This window comes from Dermacentor albipictus, chromosome 7 (genome assembly GCF_038994185.2).
Source record: "Dermacentor albipictus isolate Rhodes 1998 colony chromosome 7, USDA_Dalb.pri_finalv2, whole genome shotgun sequence".
Taxonomy (NCBI): domain Eukaryota; kingdom Metazoa; phylum Arthropoda; class Arachnida; order Ixodida; family Ixodidae; genus Dermacentor; species Dermacentor albipictus.
Window position 1 is genome coordinate 19,136,780 of NC_091827.1, and position 17,348 is coordinate 19,154,127.

General features: G+C 45.4%; 1 protein-coding gene across 5 annotated transcripts in view; it reads right to left on the minus strand.

Annotated features, from left to right (window-relative positions):
* LOC135896611 (equilibrative nucleoside transporter 2-like) overlaps nucleotides 1-17,348 on the minus strand; it is a 59,154-nt gene that overhangs the window by 16,583 nt on the left and 25,223 nt on the right. For 2 of the 5 annotated variants that reach the window (XM_065425080.1, XM_065425078.1), the window contains exons 2-3: nucleotides 3,971-4,018; nucleotides 2,152-2,233 (exon numbers count right to left, since the gene is read on the minus strand). In XM_065425080.1, coding sequence (XP_065281152.1) covers nucleotides 2,152-2,233; nucleotides 3,971-3,999 — 111 coding nt within the window. In that variant the 5' untranslated portion in view covers nucleotides 4,000-4,018. Of the gene's footprint in view, nucleotides 1-2,151; nucleotides 2,234-3,970; nucleotides 4,019-6,898; nucleotides 7,057-12,899; nucleotides 13,005-13,864; nucleotides 13,933-17,348 lie in introns of those variants that run through there. The other 3 variants (XM_065425077.1, XM_070521165.1, XM_065425079.1) reach the window with 3 other exon arrangements.

Genomic DNA, 17,348 nt, shown 5'->3' on the forward strand with positions numbered 1-17,348 from the left:
CCGACGAAAGCCATACGAAATGGACGCGTGGCAATGCCTTGAAATGATGAATGAAATAATGCATGACACTGACACATACGTTTCATGCCAGGCATGATTTTATTCAATTTGCGAAATATTTTCCTCTGTCCTGTGGGGCTGTGCCTCTGCCGGTCCCCCTTTCACCCAAGAGCAACTGATGAAGCTAATTAGGGCCCAGGATCAGACCTCTCAAATTCTGGCAGTCCAGAGCGCTCGCGAGAGGGCCGTCAGGTTTCACCTGCAGGTACCCGAGTGGGCCTAGCCAGGTGACGTTGAGTTTGCTTACGTCTATAGTGGACCAAATAAAGTTCCTTCACTCACTCACTCATGCACTGAGAATTAGTGCGCAGTAACTCTGAAATTAGATTGGCTGAGCACTTCTCGAGAAGCAGATGACTCGGCGAATCGATGCGCATGCAGGCACGACCGAGTCCGTATGTAGAACTATGCGCGGATAGGCGAGTGCGCCTAATTATCAAGTGACGTTTGAACAACTTGTTTAGTTCATACACTTAGTTGGCATCTACTGGCTTTATATCGCTATTTCAGGAAAACTTCCTTTGGTATCTAAAAGCTGAGGGGCTGTCCGTATGAAAAATCCTAAGGAACTTGAACTGAACATCAAGCAGAATTCCTTTAACATCCAGGAAATCACCGAGGTTCTGCACTTTATATAAGGGGGGATCTCCTGCTCTTCCCCGCACCAGACTTGCGTTCAGAATATCCTGTAGTGAATTAAGTTTGCCATGAAAGAGCTGAACCGCTTCATCGCACTTTACTTACCTAGCTGCAAAAGCCTAGTCCGCGGTGTGGACGTAAGTTTAAGCCCAGGGGAAATCCTAGATATTTTTTACGGCAAGTTTAGTAGCTGCTGCGTAGCACTAATATACCCGCAGATAGTCGACAATAAGAAGGTCCACACAGAAACAGTTATAATGACGTTTGTAGGGATGGCTCGCCCATCCGAGATTGAGGCATGGCCTCAAAGTCACAGAGTTGTGCTGCTAGCACCACGAGTATACTGCGGTGCCTCAAGTGCTGGCGCTTCGGACACAGCATTAATGGTTGTCGGCCAACTGTTCAACACAGAATCGGAGGGGATTGCCATAACGCTAATGATTGCACATCATGAGTCATGGTGTATGTGTAGTAACTGTCATGTCCTCGGCTATCCTAACTGATCTGCCAAATGGAAGGACCATAACGTGGCCGAAATAATTGAAAGGAGACCGAGCTCTCGTTGGGAAGCCCTTGCAAAGTTCATAAAAGCACACAGGGAAATGCTGGCGAAACAGCCGTCAGTTGATCAGCATGGCATCACTGTTTTCCCAGACTATTAAGACTGTGTTAAAAAATAATGCCTGTGGAAAGAGCACTGAAAAAGCATTTGAAGAACTTCAAACTAATTTATCTGGCTCTTCGGCTCAAGCTCTATATCCACAAATCTCGGAAAATTTTCAGATTTCTTTGTGTTATAGCGCAGGCAAACCGTGGCCTTTGACTTCACAGTGGTCGGATCACGAATGCTACTCTGTTCCAGATTCACAAGACAATTGGGATGTGAACATGGACATTGTAACTCATAAGTGAATCATGTCTCCTAATCATAAATTGCCCTCGTTTCCTTGCTAACTCTAAAGCCAAAAAAGTGTGCCCTAATGTAATCAGGTAAAAAATTTTGAAGATAAATTTTGTTAAGTAGTCGATTATGCGTTTCGATTTACCATGCAAGTAATGTCCGCATCCTCGAGTAACATAGCTCAAGGACTAAAACTTTGCCACTTGTAACCAACAGTTTTTTTAACAATTCTGTGTAGGTTAATAACATAACCTGGTGCAGATATTATTTTGATGTTGGACAGCGGTGTAGTTGGACTACATTCCCATGTTGTGTGTGTGGGGATGGGAGGTGGTACGCGAGTGAGGACTATGAAAGAGCATGATATATTAAAAGTGCTTTCGGCCGGGCGCCAGAGTCGCCACTTAGCGTACTCCGTCAGGCACGCGCAGGTCATGCTTGCAGAAAGGTTCAAATTACTGTTTCTCGGGACAACGTGTAGTGCACACAACCTCGCCAGCACAATTCCCTGTCGTTCAGCTCGCGGACCTTGAACAGGCCAGAAGACTCACGTCATCAGCCGTGATGAAGAAGTTCCACGGCAGCAGCGAGCCGACGCCAAACAGGAACATGGTGAAATTGACGAAATGGTATCTGCACAAACAAGAGAGAGAGAGTAAGAGTGAACTTTATTGAGCACCAGCAGTTTAGTCGGCTGGGCCTAGGCCTCCCACGACGGGACGTCGAGGTCTTGCCTCTTCGCCGCTTCGTAGGCCTGCTTGTTTGTGCACGTCTGGCCTCTTGTTTGTGCACGTCTGGCTCGTGTATATACCCCGACATCTACACGAGCCAGACGTGCACAAACAAGAGAGATATACTTTTTTTACAGCTGTAAAGTCACAGTCGAAATCGTGGGCTGTAATGCAGCGGTGAGACACCATTCGCCTAAGCAAATTAACTGTAGCTGAAGCGGCTAACTTCGGGAAGCCAACCTTCTCTGACGCCGTCCCTCGTTCTCCTCGCGGCCCACCTGCGCGCCGACTCTGGGGAAATGTGGCCTCCTTGGGTTACCGCACCTTTCAAGGCATTCTATGGTTCGCGGTAGGAGGAGGAGGAGTCGATTTTAATGAAGAGAAAGGAGGAGAGGTCGGCCTGGAGAGCGTGTCTCTAGCCTGCTACTCCTCACTGGGGAATGGGGAAGTGGGAAATACAGGGAAAGGTAGGTGGCGGATGATTATGATATGGTAAGGTATTAGTGAAACCCTCGCAGTGCACGATCGACCCCCTTCACTCGCTCTGCCTAGAGTTACTGTATATGTTATACCAAAGGTACCTCGAGTAATATCCGTATCGTCGAGTAATACATCTCAAGGACAAAAACATTGCTATTTGTCACTGACAGTTTTTGAACAATTCTCTGTAGGCTAATAACAACACATGGTGCACATATTGTTTTGGTGTTGGATAGCGGTGTAGTCATTGTATATGCTACCTTTGGTAGCATATGCAGTAACTCTAGCTCTGCCGTACCGCCCGCGCGCTCGTCGGCTAGAAATAACCGCTTGCCTATCACGTGGAGTGAGTGTCTATTTCCCATGAACCTCTCCTTTATACATTTACCTGCGGGCTTCAATACTGTCGCGTGACGTTCTTTCGTAGTCTTTTTCCTTCCTCCATGCACCATGATACACACTCTAATCTTTACGCCCTTTGGGACGTATCTTGTCTCCAAACTATAATCGTAATCGGGCTTGCTTGCGTGTTACCCTCTTGAAAACTCATTCTAGTTTCGTGTTACGCCAGTTACGCGAGTCCTTTTGGGCTACATGCCCACTGTCAAATGTGGAAAAACGGAATTAGATATTTATGATGATTCCCTTCAACTCTACCACATAATATTGTGCCGTACAATCTGTTACTACAAGTTAATTGTTGCTGCTGGCTTTATATATATATATATATATATATATATATATATATATATATATAGGCGAAAAGAAAGGGGGTTAACAGAGCGGCCCTATTTTTAATGATCATATATCATAAGAAGCAAACAAACAAAGACACTGAGGACAACACAGGGGAAATTACATGTACTTACTAATTGAAATAAATAAATTATAGATTAATAGATTTGAAAGTGGATGAAAAAAATGCTACTTGCCGCAGGTAGGGAACGATCCCACGTCTTCGCATTACGCTTGCGATGCTCAACTGGTAGAGCATCGCACGCGTAATGCGAAGACGTGGGATCGTTCCCCACCTGCGGCAAGTTGTTCTTTCATCCACTTTCCATTCTATTAATCTATAATTTATTTATTTAAATTAGTAAGTACATGTAATTTCCCCTGTGTTGTCCGGGCTTTTCTTACGCGCGCTGCGTCTACTCACGGGTCCTTGGGTCCCGGGGCCGCCGGCATCTTGGCCGCCTCCGTTGAGCTGCGATCGTAAGACAGAAGAGGGTCAGTGCGCAACCGCGACATTCCGGGCTTGCAGACAGTCACAGTTATTCATTTGTCTGCGGTACGTGCCCAGGGTATATACAAAAAATAACAACATAATATTATAGAAGGGACGAGACACGCACGAAGCTAAAGGAAAAAGAAATTAAATCACGCATATACAATGCCCATATGTTGAAACCTATGCGAAGCGAAGCTTTCGCAGAGCCATTGGTCAAACGCTTTCAGACTGTACACTTTACGAAGAGCGCTGTTTCGCAGCACAGCGACGATCACGCGGTGGTCCGACAAGGAGCGGAGACTCCCACGACATGACAGTGTGACCCAGGCGACCGCGGATTACACAGCGTCAGAGATTAGCCCAGTTTACTATTACATGCACCCCCCCTCCCCCCCCCCCCCCCTTCCCACCAGGGTCAGCGGACTTCACTTAGCAAGAAGTCAACCGAGAAGACGCGCCAAACCACGGGGATAAAGCGTGGGAAGCTCTCGCTTGAATAATGTAATAGTTGTTGCGGCGAGGATTTCGAGGGTACCCATTCTGCTTCATTGCATAATTCTGTGGCGCAGAGGTTTCGCGAACGGCATATTAGGGTTCCGGAAGCCTGTTCCTGTAGACTCGCTGGTGAAAATCGTTTAAACATGCTCACATACATAATGGTAGCCAACAAGATGGGCATTAGAGAATGTAAGATTATTGCCCTTTACCTTAATGTCACTTCAGGCCGTCCCCAAATGCAACCACGACGACAGCACAAGCAACCTCGGGCGTTAGTGGCACTGAGCTACACACTGACCACTTTGTTTCAACGACTCGATAATTTGCGCACTCATGTAGTCATTCTTAAGCGGTTCAGTTGATTCATCAAACAATAACCGCGAGGCTGTGGATAAGCACATCGGTACGAAAGGAAAGTCGGGAAGTGGTGGGGAGGGGGAGAGGGCTCAGAGAACAGAACCGGTCACCGGCACATCTGCAGGCGTAGTACACATGGCTGTACATGCAGAATCGTCATAGGAGTTCTGTCCCGTACGCGAGCTATTCGACAAGACACCAGCAGCAGCAACGCAGCAGCAACCACGGCCAGCAAACACCTCTCCCGTAATCGAGAGTAGACGTAAGCATGAAATGGCTACCGGCAAAGCAGATTGGTTGGATATGGTACTAGCCACAATCTTAAGATGGGTGTAGTGCATGTTCGCAACGGCACACCCCACCACGCCATACTGTGCACTGGCCCGTATGGACGCAATCGTCTCCTGTCACAGACATAACCTCATTGCAAGTGTATAGTCTCGGTGGAACAGCCATCCGCGGTGCGCCGGACGCCCCGCGGAACTCACGGACCGCTGGCGTCGAAAAGAGCACAGGCAACTCTGTCTCAGCGCCAAAAGATGACAATCAAATGTATATAGTGCCCTGTATCTGCATTTTGAACATCGCTATTGGAAATGAGAAATAAAACTTCAGCGTAATAGAAGTTACAGCTTGAGTGATATTGTGAACAAGCATTTGAAAGAGCACCAAAGCAATATTTTTTGTAACTTCTTTTGGAAGTAACTAGCGTGTGTAATGAGGTCTTGACTGGCTGTCCAGACGATCTCTTTTTGTTCTCGCAGCTTGCCCGGATAACGGCTCTGGGTCAAGGTCACTTGAAGGTCGCCGACAACGGAAGCTAAAAGCACTTCATGCTTGAAAACAATCCTAGGCATCCTGTGAATACAGACACGCGCGTACATTGAGTGACGTGTGAATACCAACACGCGTACATTCACTCAAGTAAAAAAAAAAGCGTAGGTAGCCTATGAATTTACCAACACGTGTACATTCAGTGGCGTCCACAAGGGAGGAAATACAAGATGGAAAGACCCAACCAGTGGAATGCAAGGGAGAGGGTCACACGTTGGCACAGAGCACGCTAGGGGTCGCAGCTGCCAGAAGAGTACTTCCCTTGTTATTTGTTTGAAGCTACTGCAGCTTTTCTGAGACCACAAAGACGGCCAATACCCCACCCCCGCCTGGTTGCAAATGTGACACCTGTACCGCTACGTACAATAACCCCTGCGGTCCGCGAACTGCATTCCATTGCCTTCTTCGCACAGGTGGTATCTTTTGTTTTTTGTGGGAAAGCTGCGTTTTGCACAAAGTCTATGCGTGTATAAAAAAGAAAAACATTATACGACAAAGTGAAGTATAATAAACATACTTCATATTATATACCATATATAACCGTTAATAAAGGCCTAAAACAGACAAGGAAAATATTTATTGGTGCACCAAACACGTCGGCAATCTTGGAAACATGTCTCTTGCTACATGGGCATAGACTTCACCCATGCTTTCATCAATTCCCTTGGAAAGCGCACTGAACTGATGTTAATATTAGAAATGACTCGCAAGCTTCTTCGACGTAGTGAGTGGAGAATCCCGATTTGTCTTTTTTCAGGGCTCTGAAAAAGACAAGTCCACTTGACGAAACGTTGACTCCCGCTTTTGCCTTGTTCTCGTTTTGCTCATCGTATACGATTCCAAGGCCCACCTGTAGAGGAGGACTCCGGATTAATTTTGACCCCATCGGGTTCTTTAACGTGCACCTAAATATAAGTACACGAGCGTTTTCGCATTGCATCGTTCTTGCACCGAACCCACCACCTCGAGCTCGGCAGCGCCACGCCTCGGCGACTGAGCTGCCCCGGCGCGTGATCAATCTGGTGCAAATTTTCAACAAAAATTGAAATCCGATAACGAGCACAAACGACTTTCACGCAGTTTCGCAATCTGACCTCACGTTAGAGATGAATGTTTCGCGTAACTGGTCCCGATTTAATTTTCCAAATTGAATCGAAGGCAACGTACCTTGTTGGTTATTCCAATGGACCGAGGAGGCAAAACACATTCGTGTTCCTGTCCAGTGAAGAGCTGTACTCACGCGACTGTCCCTTGCTGCGGTGCCATGAGAAAGGCATGTGAAAGCGCTCATTTGGCAAGAAGCCTGCTACACAGCCGGGCTCTGACACGTCGCAAGTGCGAGGCCTCGGAATGAAAAACACGAGCTTTTGCGTCGCTTCTGTAGCACAGCTGTCCATGCTGCCGTTCCGAGAGCCGCGTGGGTTCAGTTTTACGTTCGCGACGGCAACACCTGTTCCCAGATCCCGGCTGTTTTCAGCTGCGACGATACGGAGTAGAGTCGCAGCTGAAAAGCTTTCAGCTGTTAAAGGGTGCGCTGTCAATTAATCGGTAAAACAAAAGTTACCGTTTGAAAGATTGGGCTGAGTCCACTGAGTTTCTCTGTTCTACCTGCCCAAAAGACCTTCTGTTGATATGAAATTGAATGTCATGTGTGCCTTTCTGTGAGACGAGTCTACTGAGTTTCTCTGTTCTACCTACTCAGAAGACTTTCTGTTGATGTGAAATTTAATGTCACGTGTGCCTTTCTGTAAGAGATGGGTTCCTCTCAACTTGCTCGGCCTTCAGTCGTTCCTAGTACATACGAACTTGTCTCGATTTAGGCGAAACAACTTATTATTTCAGCACATTTGCATCCTGTTAAAACGATACTTGGAGCTGCATGCGGTGTGACAGTTCTACCCTCCAAAACGGACACAGAACGCCCTGCGTGCGTCAGGTGAGGAGTTGTTTCGCTGTTTCGTCACGTGTCGTTATCGTCGTGCGCCAGATAACTGAAAGCCGTTATCATTTACAAGCTCCTCAGTTCACCTGACGTCCATTTGAGAAGAGCATGTGTGAAATAATGAAGATAAGATCCCACAAGCTTATTTTTTCCAAATAGACCATACACAAAGTTATATTTCGCTCTGTTTAGGAATGATAAGTATTCGATTAGGTGTTCGAAGGTCAGATAACAAGTTTCCTTAAAAAAACATGGTAGAAACTATTAGTAACCATAAATAAAGAATACTGAAACTAGAATTAGGTCGATTGTTTCTCGCCTAATTTCTCACCTCTGAAATTCCCTAGAGAACAATATTTCTTTAATTAAATAAACTCTAGTGTTTAGCTCTTTTTAGAAATGTACGGATGAATATATATAATGCATCTGTATATATATATATATATATGCGTTGACACATGTAAATGCTTATATATATGCATGCACATGTGGCAAAGTATACAAAGTGCACAGAACTTTAAGTATACCTCAAGTTTTATCTGCTCATGACGGTGCATTTGCGTATATTTACTTTAAATGCACTAGATCAACATTTCTGTTCTGCTGCTTCAGCATGTGTACAACTGTCGTCACAAGTGGGAAGTGTTGTTGCGTTTTTGTCCTCCATTACTGATTGCGAAGATGCACAGTTGACTAAAGTATTGAATTCCATTCGAGGTCATTTTTCTCGATTATTCGTATTTGCATCTTTATCACAGGTTTGTGTTGAAGTGCTACTGCTAAAGAAATACTTTAGTAATCTTTTCTTGTGTTATAGTTTTGCTTTTCATAGACAAGCTATATATATATATAGCTTACATATAAACAAGAAGCTTATGACGTCGCTAGCGCACAGGCGCATAGACAAAATAAAATAAAATAAATAAACACTTGAATTTGCGTGTCCGCAATAATCCGCGACTTAGCTTGTTTTCCAGCATGAGCACAAAAAGCTCAGCACCAATATAATCACGTGCCTGCCAGAACCAGCAGATTAGAGGCAGGCAACGGTCGGCAGTTAGTCATCTGTGTCAGGTCATGGCCTGGAGCATCTCTATGTATTTGACGCGTGTCTGCAGTAAGCCTTCAGTACAAAAAATAAAGAAAGAAAAAGGCACTCGTGTCTGTTCTCAGCGCTGTTCTATATAAGTCATGAACAGGACTTAGGCTGCGACCAAAATGTAGCTGGCCAGGAAATCTTAATTGAAAACAAAAAGCTCTGCACGTTGCGCCTGCAGAAGCTAGTAATATCGCGATTAGGATGTCGATTGCGCCAACGCTGAAGATAAGTCAGTAATTCCCTGACAAACGCACTGCGGTATAAGCACCGGAGTGTATACATTTTTCTACAGCTACCATGGTGTTTCCCTTACAGAAATAATGCACGGTATTCAAGTGCATCTCAACAGAGATTCCACTGAAGGCATCATTAAGTCAATAGCGACAAAACAGTAAATATATTAATTATTAGAAGGGCTCGCCGGCGTGGAGCATGCGTTGCTGTGACTTTAAGAGAGCTGATGCGCACATCCATGGTGGTTATAGGCTTTCGCAAACATCCCTCATTTCATAATGAAATTCTGACGTTCATTATGAATAGAAACCAACATGCCGAACTTGCTGTCTTATCCTCAGTAGTTTCGTTACTGTTGTATGCAGTACATGCTCCAGGAATGAAACGCGAAAGAGATGCACAAGTCTTCAAATGGCACAAATTGCTCGAGAGAAGCATGGTCACGCCGCAACGAATCTGATCACTAAAGGCGATGCGGACTCCGATACAATTGTGTGCGATCTGAATTTGCACCGATGCGACGAGAACTATACAGACGGAGTAGAAGAAAGTATACACGCTAGTTGGCTCTAAATCAACGCCTTTCGTTCCGAGAGCCCCGTTAGAATACAGCCTGGGTCAACAGACAATGGTTCAACGAAAATGCCATCACATATAAATGTAAAAAAAATCTGCTGATTACATGCTCTATCGCTTCTTTTTGTGTATATTGCCGATTGACTCTTGCGGTGGAGCTCAAGCAACTATATAAACCGCAACGTAAACACGGGAGCTCCTTGATTTTACGAAATACCTCTGTGCTGCTTTCGTCATCGCTCGTCGGCCCACAAAGCGGTGAAGGCACTTTTGTTCTTCTTGAGGGCGACGGGCTTGCGTCTGTGACTATCAGTGCAATTACTATCAGCACACGCGTCAGTGAACCCACCGCTAATTTCCTTCTTTCCTTCCCTCCTCTCTCTCCCTGTCATCTTTGTTCTCCCCTTTCCCACTCCCCCGGTGAAGGGTAGCCAACCGGACGTTATTCTGGTTGACCTCCCTGCCTTCTGCTTTTCTCTTTCCTTCCTAGCTGTTCTCGTACTGGAGCTGCTAAGGGCACAAAGCCGCGAAAAAGGTAAGAAGAGCCCTGTCAGCAAGGCAAATAATGTATGACGTTCATGGTTATATTGCGCTCAGTTTTACACAGACGATGTTAAGGAAGGACAGGACGTGGACGGACGTAGCGCAAGGACGTAGACTTGCGCTACGTCCGTCCACGTCCTGTCCTTCCTTAACATCGCCTGTGTAAAACTGAGCGCAATATAACCATGAACGTTCACCAACTAGCCCCCTTCATTGCTTTACTAAATGTATGACGACTCGATTGTGACGCAGATCTTCAGTGACGGTCCCCCAGGTACTGTGAAATTCGCAGGTGCATCGGCGGTGCATTGCCCTCCGCTATACAAGCACCTGCAGCCCGATGACGTCATCGGGAAACGCACGTCTGACGGCCCTCCTGTTCGTCATAAAACATTATGAAAAGGGATTCGCAGCACCTTTTTTTTAGCAGTATGCTCAGACTGTTCGCCCACGCACATTCGCTTTAAGCTATACTTCATCAAACGAGGAGCTCGTTTATTAAACTACCGTCTGCGTCTCTTCACGTTCGCCGCCCGACAGTGAGGAACGGAAACTGTCGTCAAGGGCATAGATAAATAAATGTCAAGGGCGTCGGCGTGACAGTTGGGGCTGATCGTCATTGTATTGTCACGTGGTCGTGACGTCAAAGAACACATTAGCACTACTGTGAAAGACAAAACTAGCTTTTATTGGGCGAACCTGTGCCCACAAAACAGGCTACACTTAAAGCACAACGATAGCGGCGAACACAGTCGGCGATCGTCGAAAATCTGATCAGCGGGTCAAGCGCGTCGGCTTTTATACAGCAGTCATCGAATGTTCCAGACTAAACGTTGGGACCCGCATGCCTTCTACAAAGTTCTACACCATTCGTGTCAAGCGATGAAATCAGATAATACAAGGTTCGGCGACAACAGACAGCGGATAGAAGCATCGATAACTTTCCAGAAACGCCGGATACATGCAGGCGCGTCCCGCGCTGTGCGATAACATTTGTTAGGTGGCGAAACCTGGTCGCCCGATAAAGATAAGTACGCGTGTCAATATATCACTATCCATTTTCTCGGTCTAATTGGTCGGTCTTTATCGTGTCATAAAAACACCTTAATAGCGGATGGGAGACTGAAAGAAAAGACGGGCGCGCCCACTTGTACAATGAATTACCAATCGTTTGGGTAACAGGCTTCGCTGAGATATTTTTTCTATTTGCCCGAGAGAAATTGGCAGCGTCTTGCTTCTAGAAGCCGTTATGAAATCTTCAGACGATGGATTTCAGCTCTCGAAATAGTATGAATTGTCTGAATAGTTCGGTTAAATAGTTAGTCGAGTATTTGAGAATTCCTCCCTCGAGGAATTTCTTTCTTCGTTAAATGTAAAATTGATTTGATGAGGCTGTCCTCAGTGCTTACCGATGCAGTGTTCTATCGACTTCCACATGGACAGTATTTTTTACTTGGACCGCATTAGTACAAAAAGTAGTCAAAAATGTCATAAATCGTATATATTCTCTAGTTTCCCATTTCTTTTTCAAGAAGATTTGAAGAATATTTCGCCCATTGCCATTTTTATACCAAAATATACTTTCTTGAAAAATCACACAAATACTTAGATTGGTGAGGTACATTGGGAGTATCTTTAATAACAAATCGTGAACACTTAAGATTTTTTGTTTTGTTTTTGAGAATATGTAACAGGCAGTGAAACACAAAAATATCGCAATTCTTGTAATCTAACGTCTAAACAGAACCTTTATGAAGGCGCAGGCAAAGTTGCGAGGTTTAAGATACAAAGATACATTTTAAATAAATATATGTATTATGCACTGTTTAATAAAAGCGAGCGAAATTTGACAGGGCACCACGGCACAGGAAAATTTTTTTCCCTTCAGAAATGTCTGGCCACAATACTCCATGTGGTACAGCGAACAGTCGCAAATTTTACCAGCTAAATCTGCAATGATCGAGCGCCACGTCTGGGACACTTGGCATGGAATTCTCCAGTATAAATCTTGCGAACGTCGCTATGTGCACGAAGAGTTCGTTAAGCAAACACGAAAGCGTCTTCACTTTATCAGAACTTAATTTTCATGCATATATAATTGTCACTTGAGTTGACAAATGGCTTATGAAACGTTAGCAACGGCAGCCATTCTATTTATACCGCACAGGTCATTACTACCGTAACTTCTCGCTCACAGATGACCTTCTAGACTGAAGTGACTAGCGCAAGAGTGGACACGGGACACTAAAAAGGCGAAAAGGACAAGCGCAAACTTACAAGTGGTGTTTATCACTAAAACGTATGTATCTGTATACTCTTGCGCACTTGATTCTAATTAGTCACAATCGTGCACGACAGCATGGTCATCATAAATAAACAAGAGCGCACCATGGCCACGCCAAGACTTAAGGCGGCCTCCCACATACAGACCTCAGAAATGCAAATTCTTTAGCAGTCAATGCTAGGGACGGTTTGCTAACGCAGTTGCCTTCTGCGATGGCCGCTGCCTCAATGATGAGTCCAGTGTTTTCTTGCACCTTGCTTGCTATTATTTCTGTTTTTTCAAAGAAGGAATGACTTTTGCATTGGGAGCAATGGATCCCAAGGAAACACTCTCTGCCTTTTTGAACTTTCTGATTATGTTCCTTTAGTCTCACGTTTCGGCACCCTCCCGTTTGTTCCCCGTCAGCATGGAATACCAGCTAGCCCGGTCTCACAACCTGCCACACGACCTACTAGAAACGCTTTTTTTTTTTGCTTTGAGGTGTATATACCGTGTTTTCCGTCGGTAAGTTGTCGCCGGTAGGACGACCACGTTGAGACCTCCATCGCTCAGAGCCTGGAGTTCCTCGGCCGTGCCGTTCAGAGCGTCCGAAGATCTGGAACCAACAGTCCTCCCATGTCTGAGCTATGTATACCAAAAGTGCAGGACTCAATGCAAGTGTGGGACACGCGATGGCTATCGTCTTCAGTGCCGCAAAATTAAGTAGAACGATCACATGTATATAGCCGCTGCTTTCACTAACGTTAAATTGGCACTTTCTTTACTGTTACTTTCGATTCAGCGCGGTAAATCGCACTCACTCACTCACTCACTCACTCACTCACTCACTCACTCACTCACTCACTCACTCACTCACTCACTCACTCACTCACTCACTCACTCACTCACTCACTCACTCACTCACTCACTCACTCACTCACTCACTCACACACACACGCACACACGCACACACACGCACACACACGCACACAGACGCACGCACACACACAGACGCGCACGCGCACACACACACACACACACACACACACACACACACACACACACACACACACACACACACGCAAGGAATAAAGATTTCCCACTGAAATGTTCCGTATACCCTCCACTGATTCCTTACATTTTCTAAATGTCTTCCGTATAATTCTTACGGAATCTGCATAAGGAATCTGTATCAGCTTAAGGATATTTCTGTTAGGATTAAAAAAACATATTGGGTGTGTCTCGCTATGTTGGAGGGCCCGTTACGAAATTTACACACCTTCACTATCTTTTCTTTCTTTCTCTCGGTTATATAACCATTCATGAGGGACAAAAATAAGCCAAAGCAAAGCGAGTACGTTACGGCTTCTGCACACCGCCGAACCAAACGCGCCCGTCTAATGTCGACGTAAGCGGCACAGAGTGAACTAAAGTTTAGCTCCAAGTCTCGAGAATCTGCAAAGAAAGACGGCCTACCTCTTCATGCCGCAACGCCTGGGGTGCGAAGACGGGCAGTGAGAAGCCCTCATTGCGGTGGTAATTTAGACGCTCATCAACTGCCGACCTTTGGTCGCGGATGAGGGGGGAGGGGGGATTATGTCGGCGCACCTCTGATTTTCACAGCCGTCCGAGATATCGCTTCGCTATCAGCGGAGCAAGTCCCTGCAGCCGACATTTTCGGCTGCTCGGCACACTCCAGACTGCAGTGCCCATTGCAAGGCGTCTTCGCCGGCCGACAACTCAAGAGGGGCGGGACTCGTGAGCTAATAAGGTTATTGCCGCGAGCAGGTTATGCAGCTTATGACCCGAGCAGCAAGGGCCAACGTCTTACAATAATACAGGGTGCACTGTATACAGCACGTGCGAAACGTCACTCTCTGTCACAGTACCTTCACAATTGTGATTAACAAAGTTACAAATTATGAATATATATATATATATATATATATATATATATATATATATATATATATATATATATATATATATATATATATATTTCTGTTGCAGCTGTACTGCGGACCACCTAAAACCTACTCGGGACCCCCGTCAGTTGCACTGAGAAGGGCAAGACGTGAGTCAAGCGAGCTCCTGAACAACGCTTGACTCACTTCGCTAATGCCAACACGTTAATGCTAAATTTAACATTGCATGCTAACAACGCTAGCATGTAATGCCTAACGCATTTCTATCTCTCGCATTCACGGCTGAATCGCCACTGCACATCTTATAATAAATTCGCATGGATTCCCTGCGTGGCTTCGTGTTTATCTCATGTGGACGAAAATATTTCCCTTCAACAAAATCGGTCCGCGATTACCGCGTTCCATTCCCGCGTCCGCAGTCTAATACGGCGACTGGCGCGCACGTACGCGACCTCGGATTTTTTTTTTTCAAGCGCATTGTTGCTGCACAACGTGACGTTCTTCTTCTTCTACCCCCCCCCCTCCCCCCACTGTAATGCTTTGGCGCTGTGGGTTCCTTAATAAATAAATAAATAAATAAATAAATAAATAAATAAATAAATAAATAAGGAGGTGGAAAGGGCGAGGAGGAATGATGTTGCTGCAAGCGGACCGATCCTTGCAAAACGTCCCCGGCAACTGCTCCGCCTGTACGCCACATATTGACCGTAATATACGGTACGAAATTCTTCGCAGTCAAGCTGACAGCACAGGGTATCCAAAAACAAAGTTTCACGCAGCCAACTGGGCTGCGCGTTTTCTCTAACCGAGCTAGTTGCCGTGAGAAAGAGTATGCACGCCTGTGCGACCGGAATGCTAGACCGCAAAGCCGACTTTTCCTTTTTCTTTTTTGTCCTAAAGTGTTAGAAACGGTCCGTCAAAAAAAAAAAATCACATTCCATTCATATAATACGACACTTGAATGAATTTCACAGTGAAAGCCACGGAAATCACTAATAGATGGAGCGTGAAGCCTAACGTTAACAAATGTAGACGCGTGGCAGTTACATTCTTATCGAGCCACACTGTTCCTTTCACGTATAATCTGAACGACGCGTTTTCGATTGTACCCAATTATAGTACCTTGGTGTCCATATTACCCACAGTTTTTCTTGGAACACACATGTGTGGATTGCTAAGAATGCTAATTCCTTGCTTCGTATTCTACGCGGTAATTTCTCTTCTGCCAACTTAACGCCAAGCTTGGGCTTAATAAAGCACATTCAGAACATCTGGTATCAACACGATGAAGCTCCTGCGCGTAGTAGTAGTCAACCTTGAGCGCGGCTCCACAAGATTTTTATTTGACGGTGGATTGGCCGGCACGGTTCTGTACCCTGGCCTACAAGGTCGCCGGACATGACACCGCTGGACTTCTTGTGGGGCTACGTGAAAGGTTGCGTGTATAGCAGCGAAACTACCACACCGGACGCCTTAGAGGCAAAAATAAGCAGAGTCTGCCGCGAAATTTCAACGTCATTGGTCAAAGCTGCAACAGCACAAGCGTTGGAAAGAAGCAAGTACTGTATTGCTTCAGACGGTAACCTGTTTGAACACGTGCTATGAGTGGCAGTGGAAAATAGCTGCTCAAAACTGGTGTAAAACGTGACTGTTTAACGCAACTTTGTGGTGTCGCCCTATCCTTACATCAAAAAAGTTTGCGACAAAGACATAAATAGGTGAAAAACTGCTTTGTTTTTACTTTTGTCCGGAGTTCAAGAGGCAGAAAGGGTAAATAGCTAAACCAGTTGAACCTTTGGATGTTTCTTTGTGGGCGGCTGAGACGCCTTACGTGCTTTTGGTTTATTTTTTATTGAAATAGACTCCTCAGTAGCTCTTCCCTGTTCTTCCTAGGGCTGGCTTCTTTATTTTTTCGTGCTCTTTTGAGCACTTTTTTTTAAAACACTGGTTGAATTTCTCTTGTATAGCTTTGTTTCATGATACGCTAAGGTTGAAGCTATCCCGAATGCCTCATGATCGAGCGCAACATTCTTGCGTTCGCAGATGCTGGCACTTATCGTACCACGCTAGTTAGGTCCCGAAACCTCTCGAGCCATTCTACATGACGATCAAGCCTTGTACGATGCAGCGATAAACGAATGCAGCCGTCTATCTTTCAAAGGTTGCTTGGAAGTCGCTTGAGTAGCGGCGCGCGAGCGCGGCATCTATTAGATATTTCGCATATTTCGCTGGATTTTTTTTTTTTTTGAATAAAGCAACCAGGCACGCTTCAGCACGAAATAAGCGTTTAATTCGGAGGTTATTCAGGGTGTCCGACAACTTTGTCATTGACATGTTTGCGATTTAAGCAGTAATTAAAAAGTTCAATAAATAAGATCAATTATTTAATTAATACTTCGTGATGAAAAAAGAATACTGGTCGAAAGTAAACACGACTGTCTCTACAATGCAGTCGGTGCGATTTCTCTGGAGCTCTTGTTGTTTTGTTTTTTTTTATCTTGGTCCAAGCTAACTGGGACACCCGGTATACAGCGAAGCTTTGTGTGAGTGCGCAAAGTGTCGAAACAGAGTTTTCGTTTGTGAAACCGAGCAATAAACTGTTCGAATGCACACATACAAATAAGGTAACTAAAGGAAACGAGAGCCAGACGTCGAACAACACTTAACGCCACCTGCTGTAACATGGCGCAGACTGAGAAAGAAGCCGACAAACACTCCTTTGAGCACGCGCTCTCACTTAGGCTTGGTACCGTGCTGACTGCCGAGAACTCGGACTAAACGCCAGCATCGACTAAAGGCCGGCTGTCGTTCTAAAACGTGACTCATTACAAGTCCAGTATGCGAGGCGTTTCTTTCTTACTCGATCGTTCAAAACGGGTGTATATGCCGCCCCTATGGCGTACTAGAATGCACCAGATTAACACGGATTAGTCGGCCGACATGTCAAAATGATAATGAATGTGTGATGTTTAGTGGCGCAAGGGTCAGGTATGACCAAAGAGCGTCATGACCAATGGTAATTTTAACTGTGTATT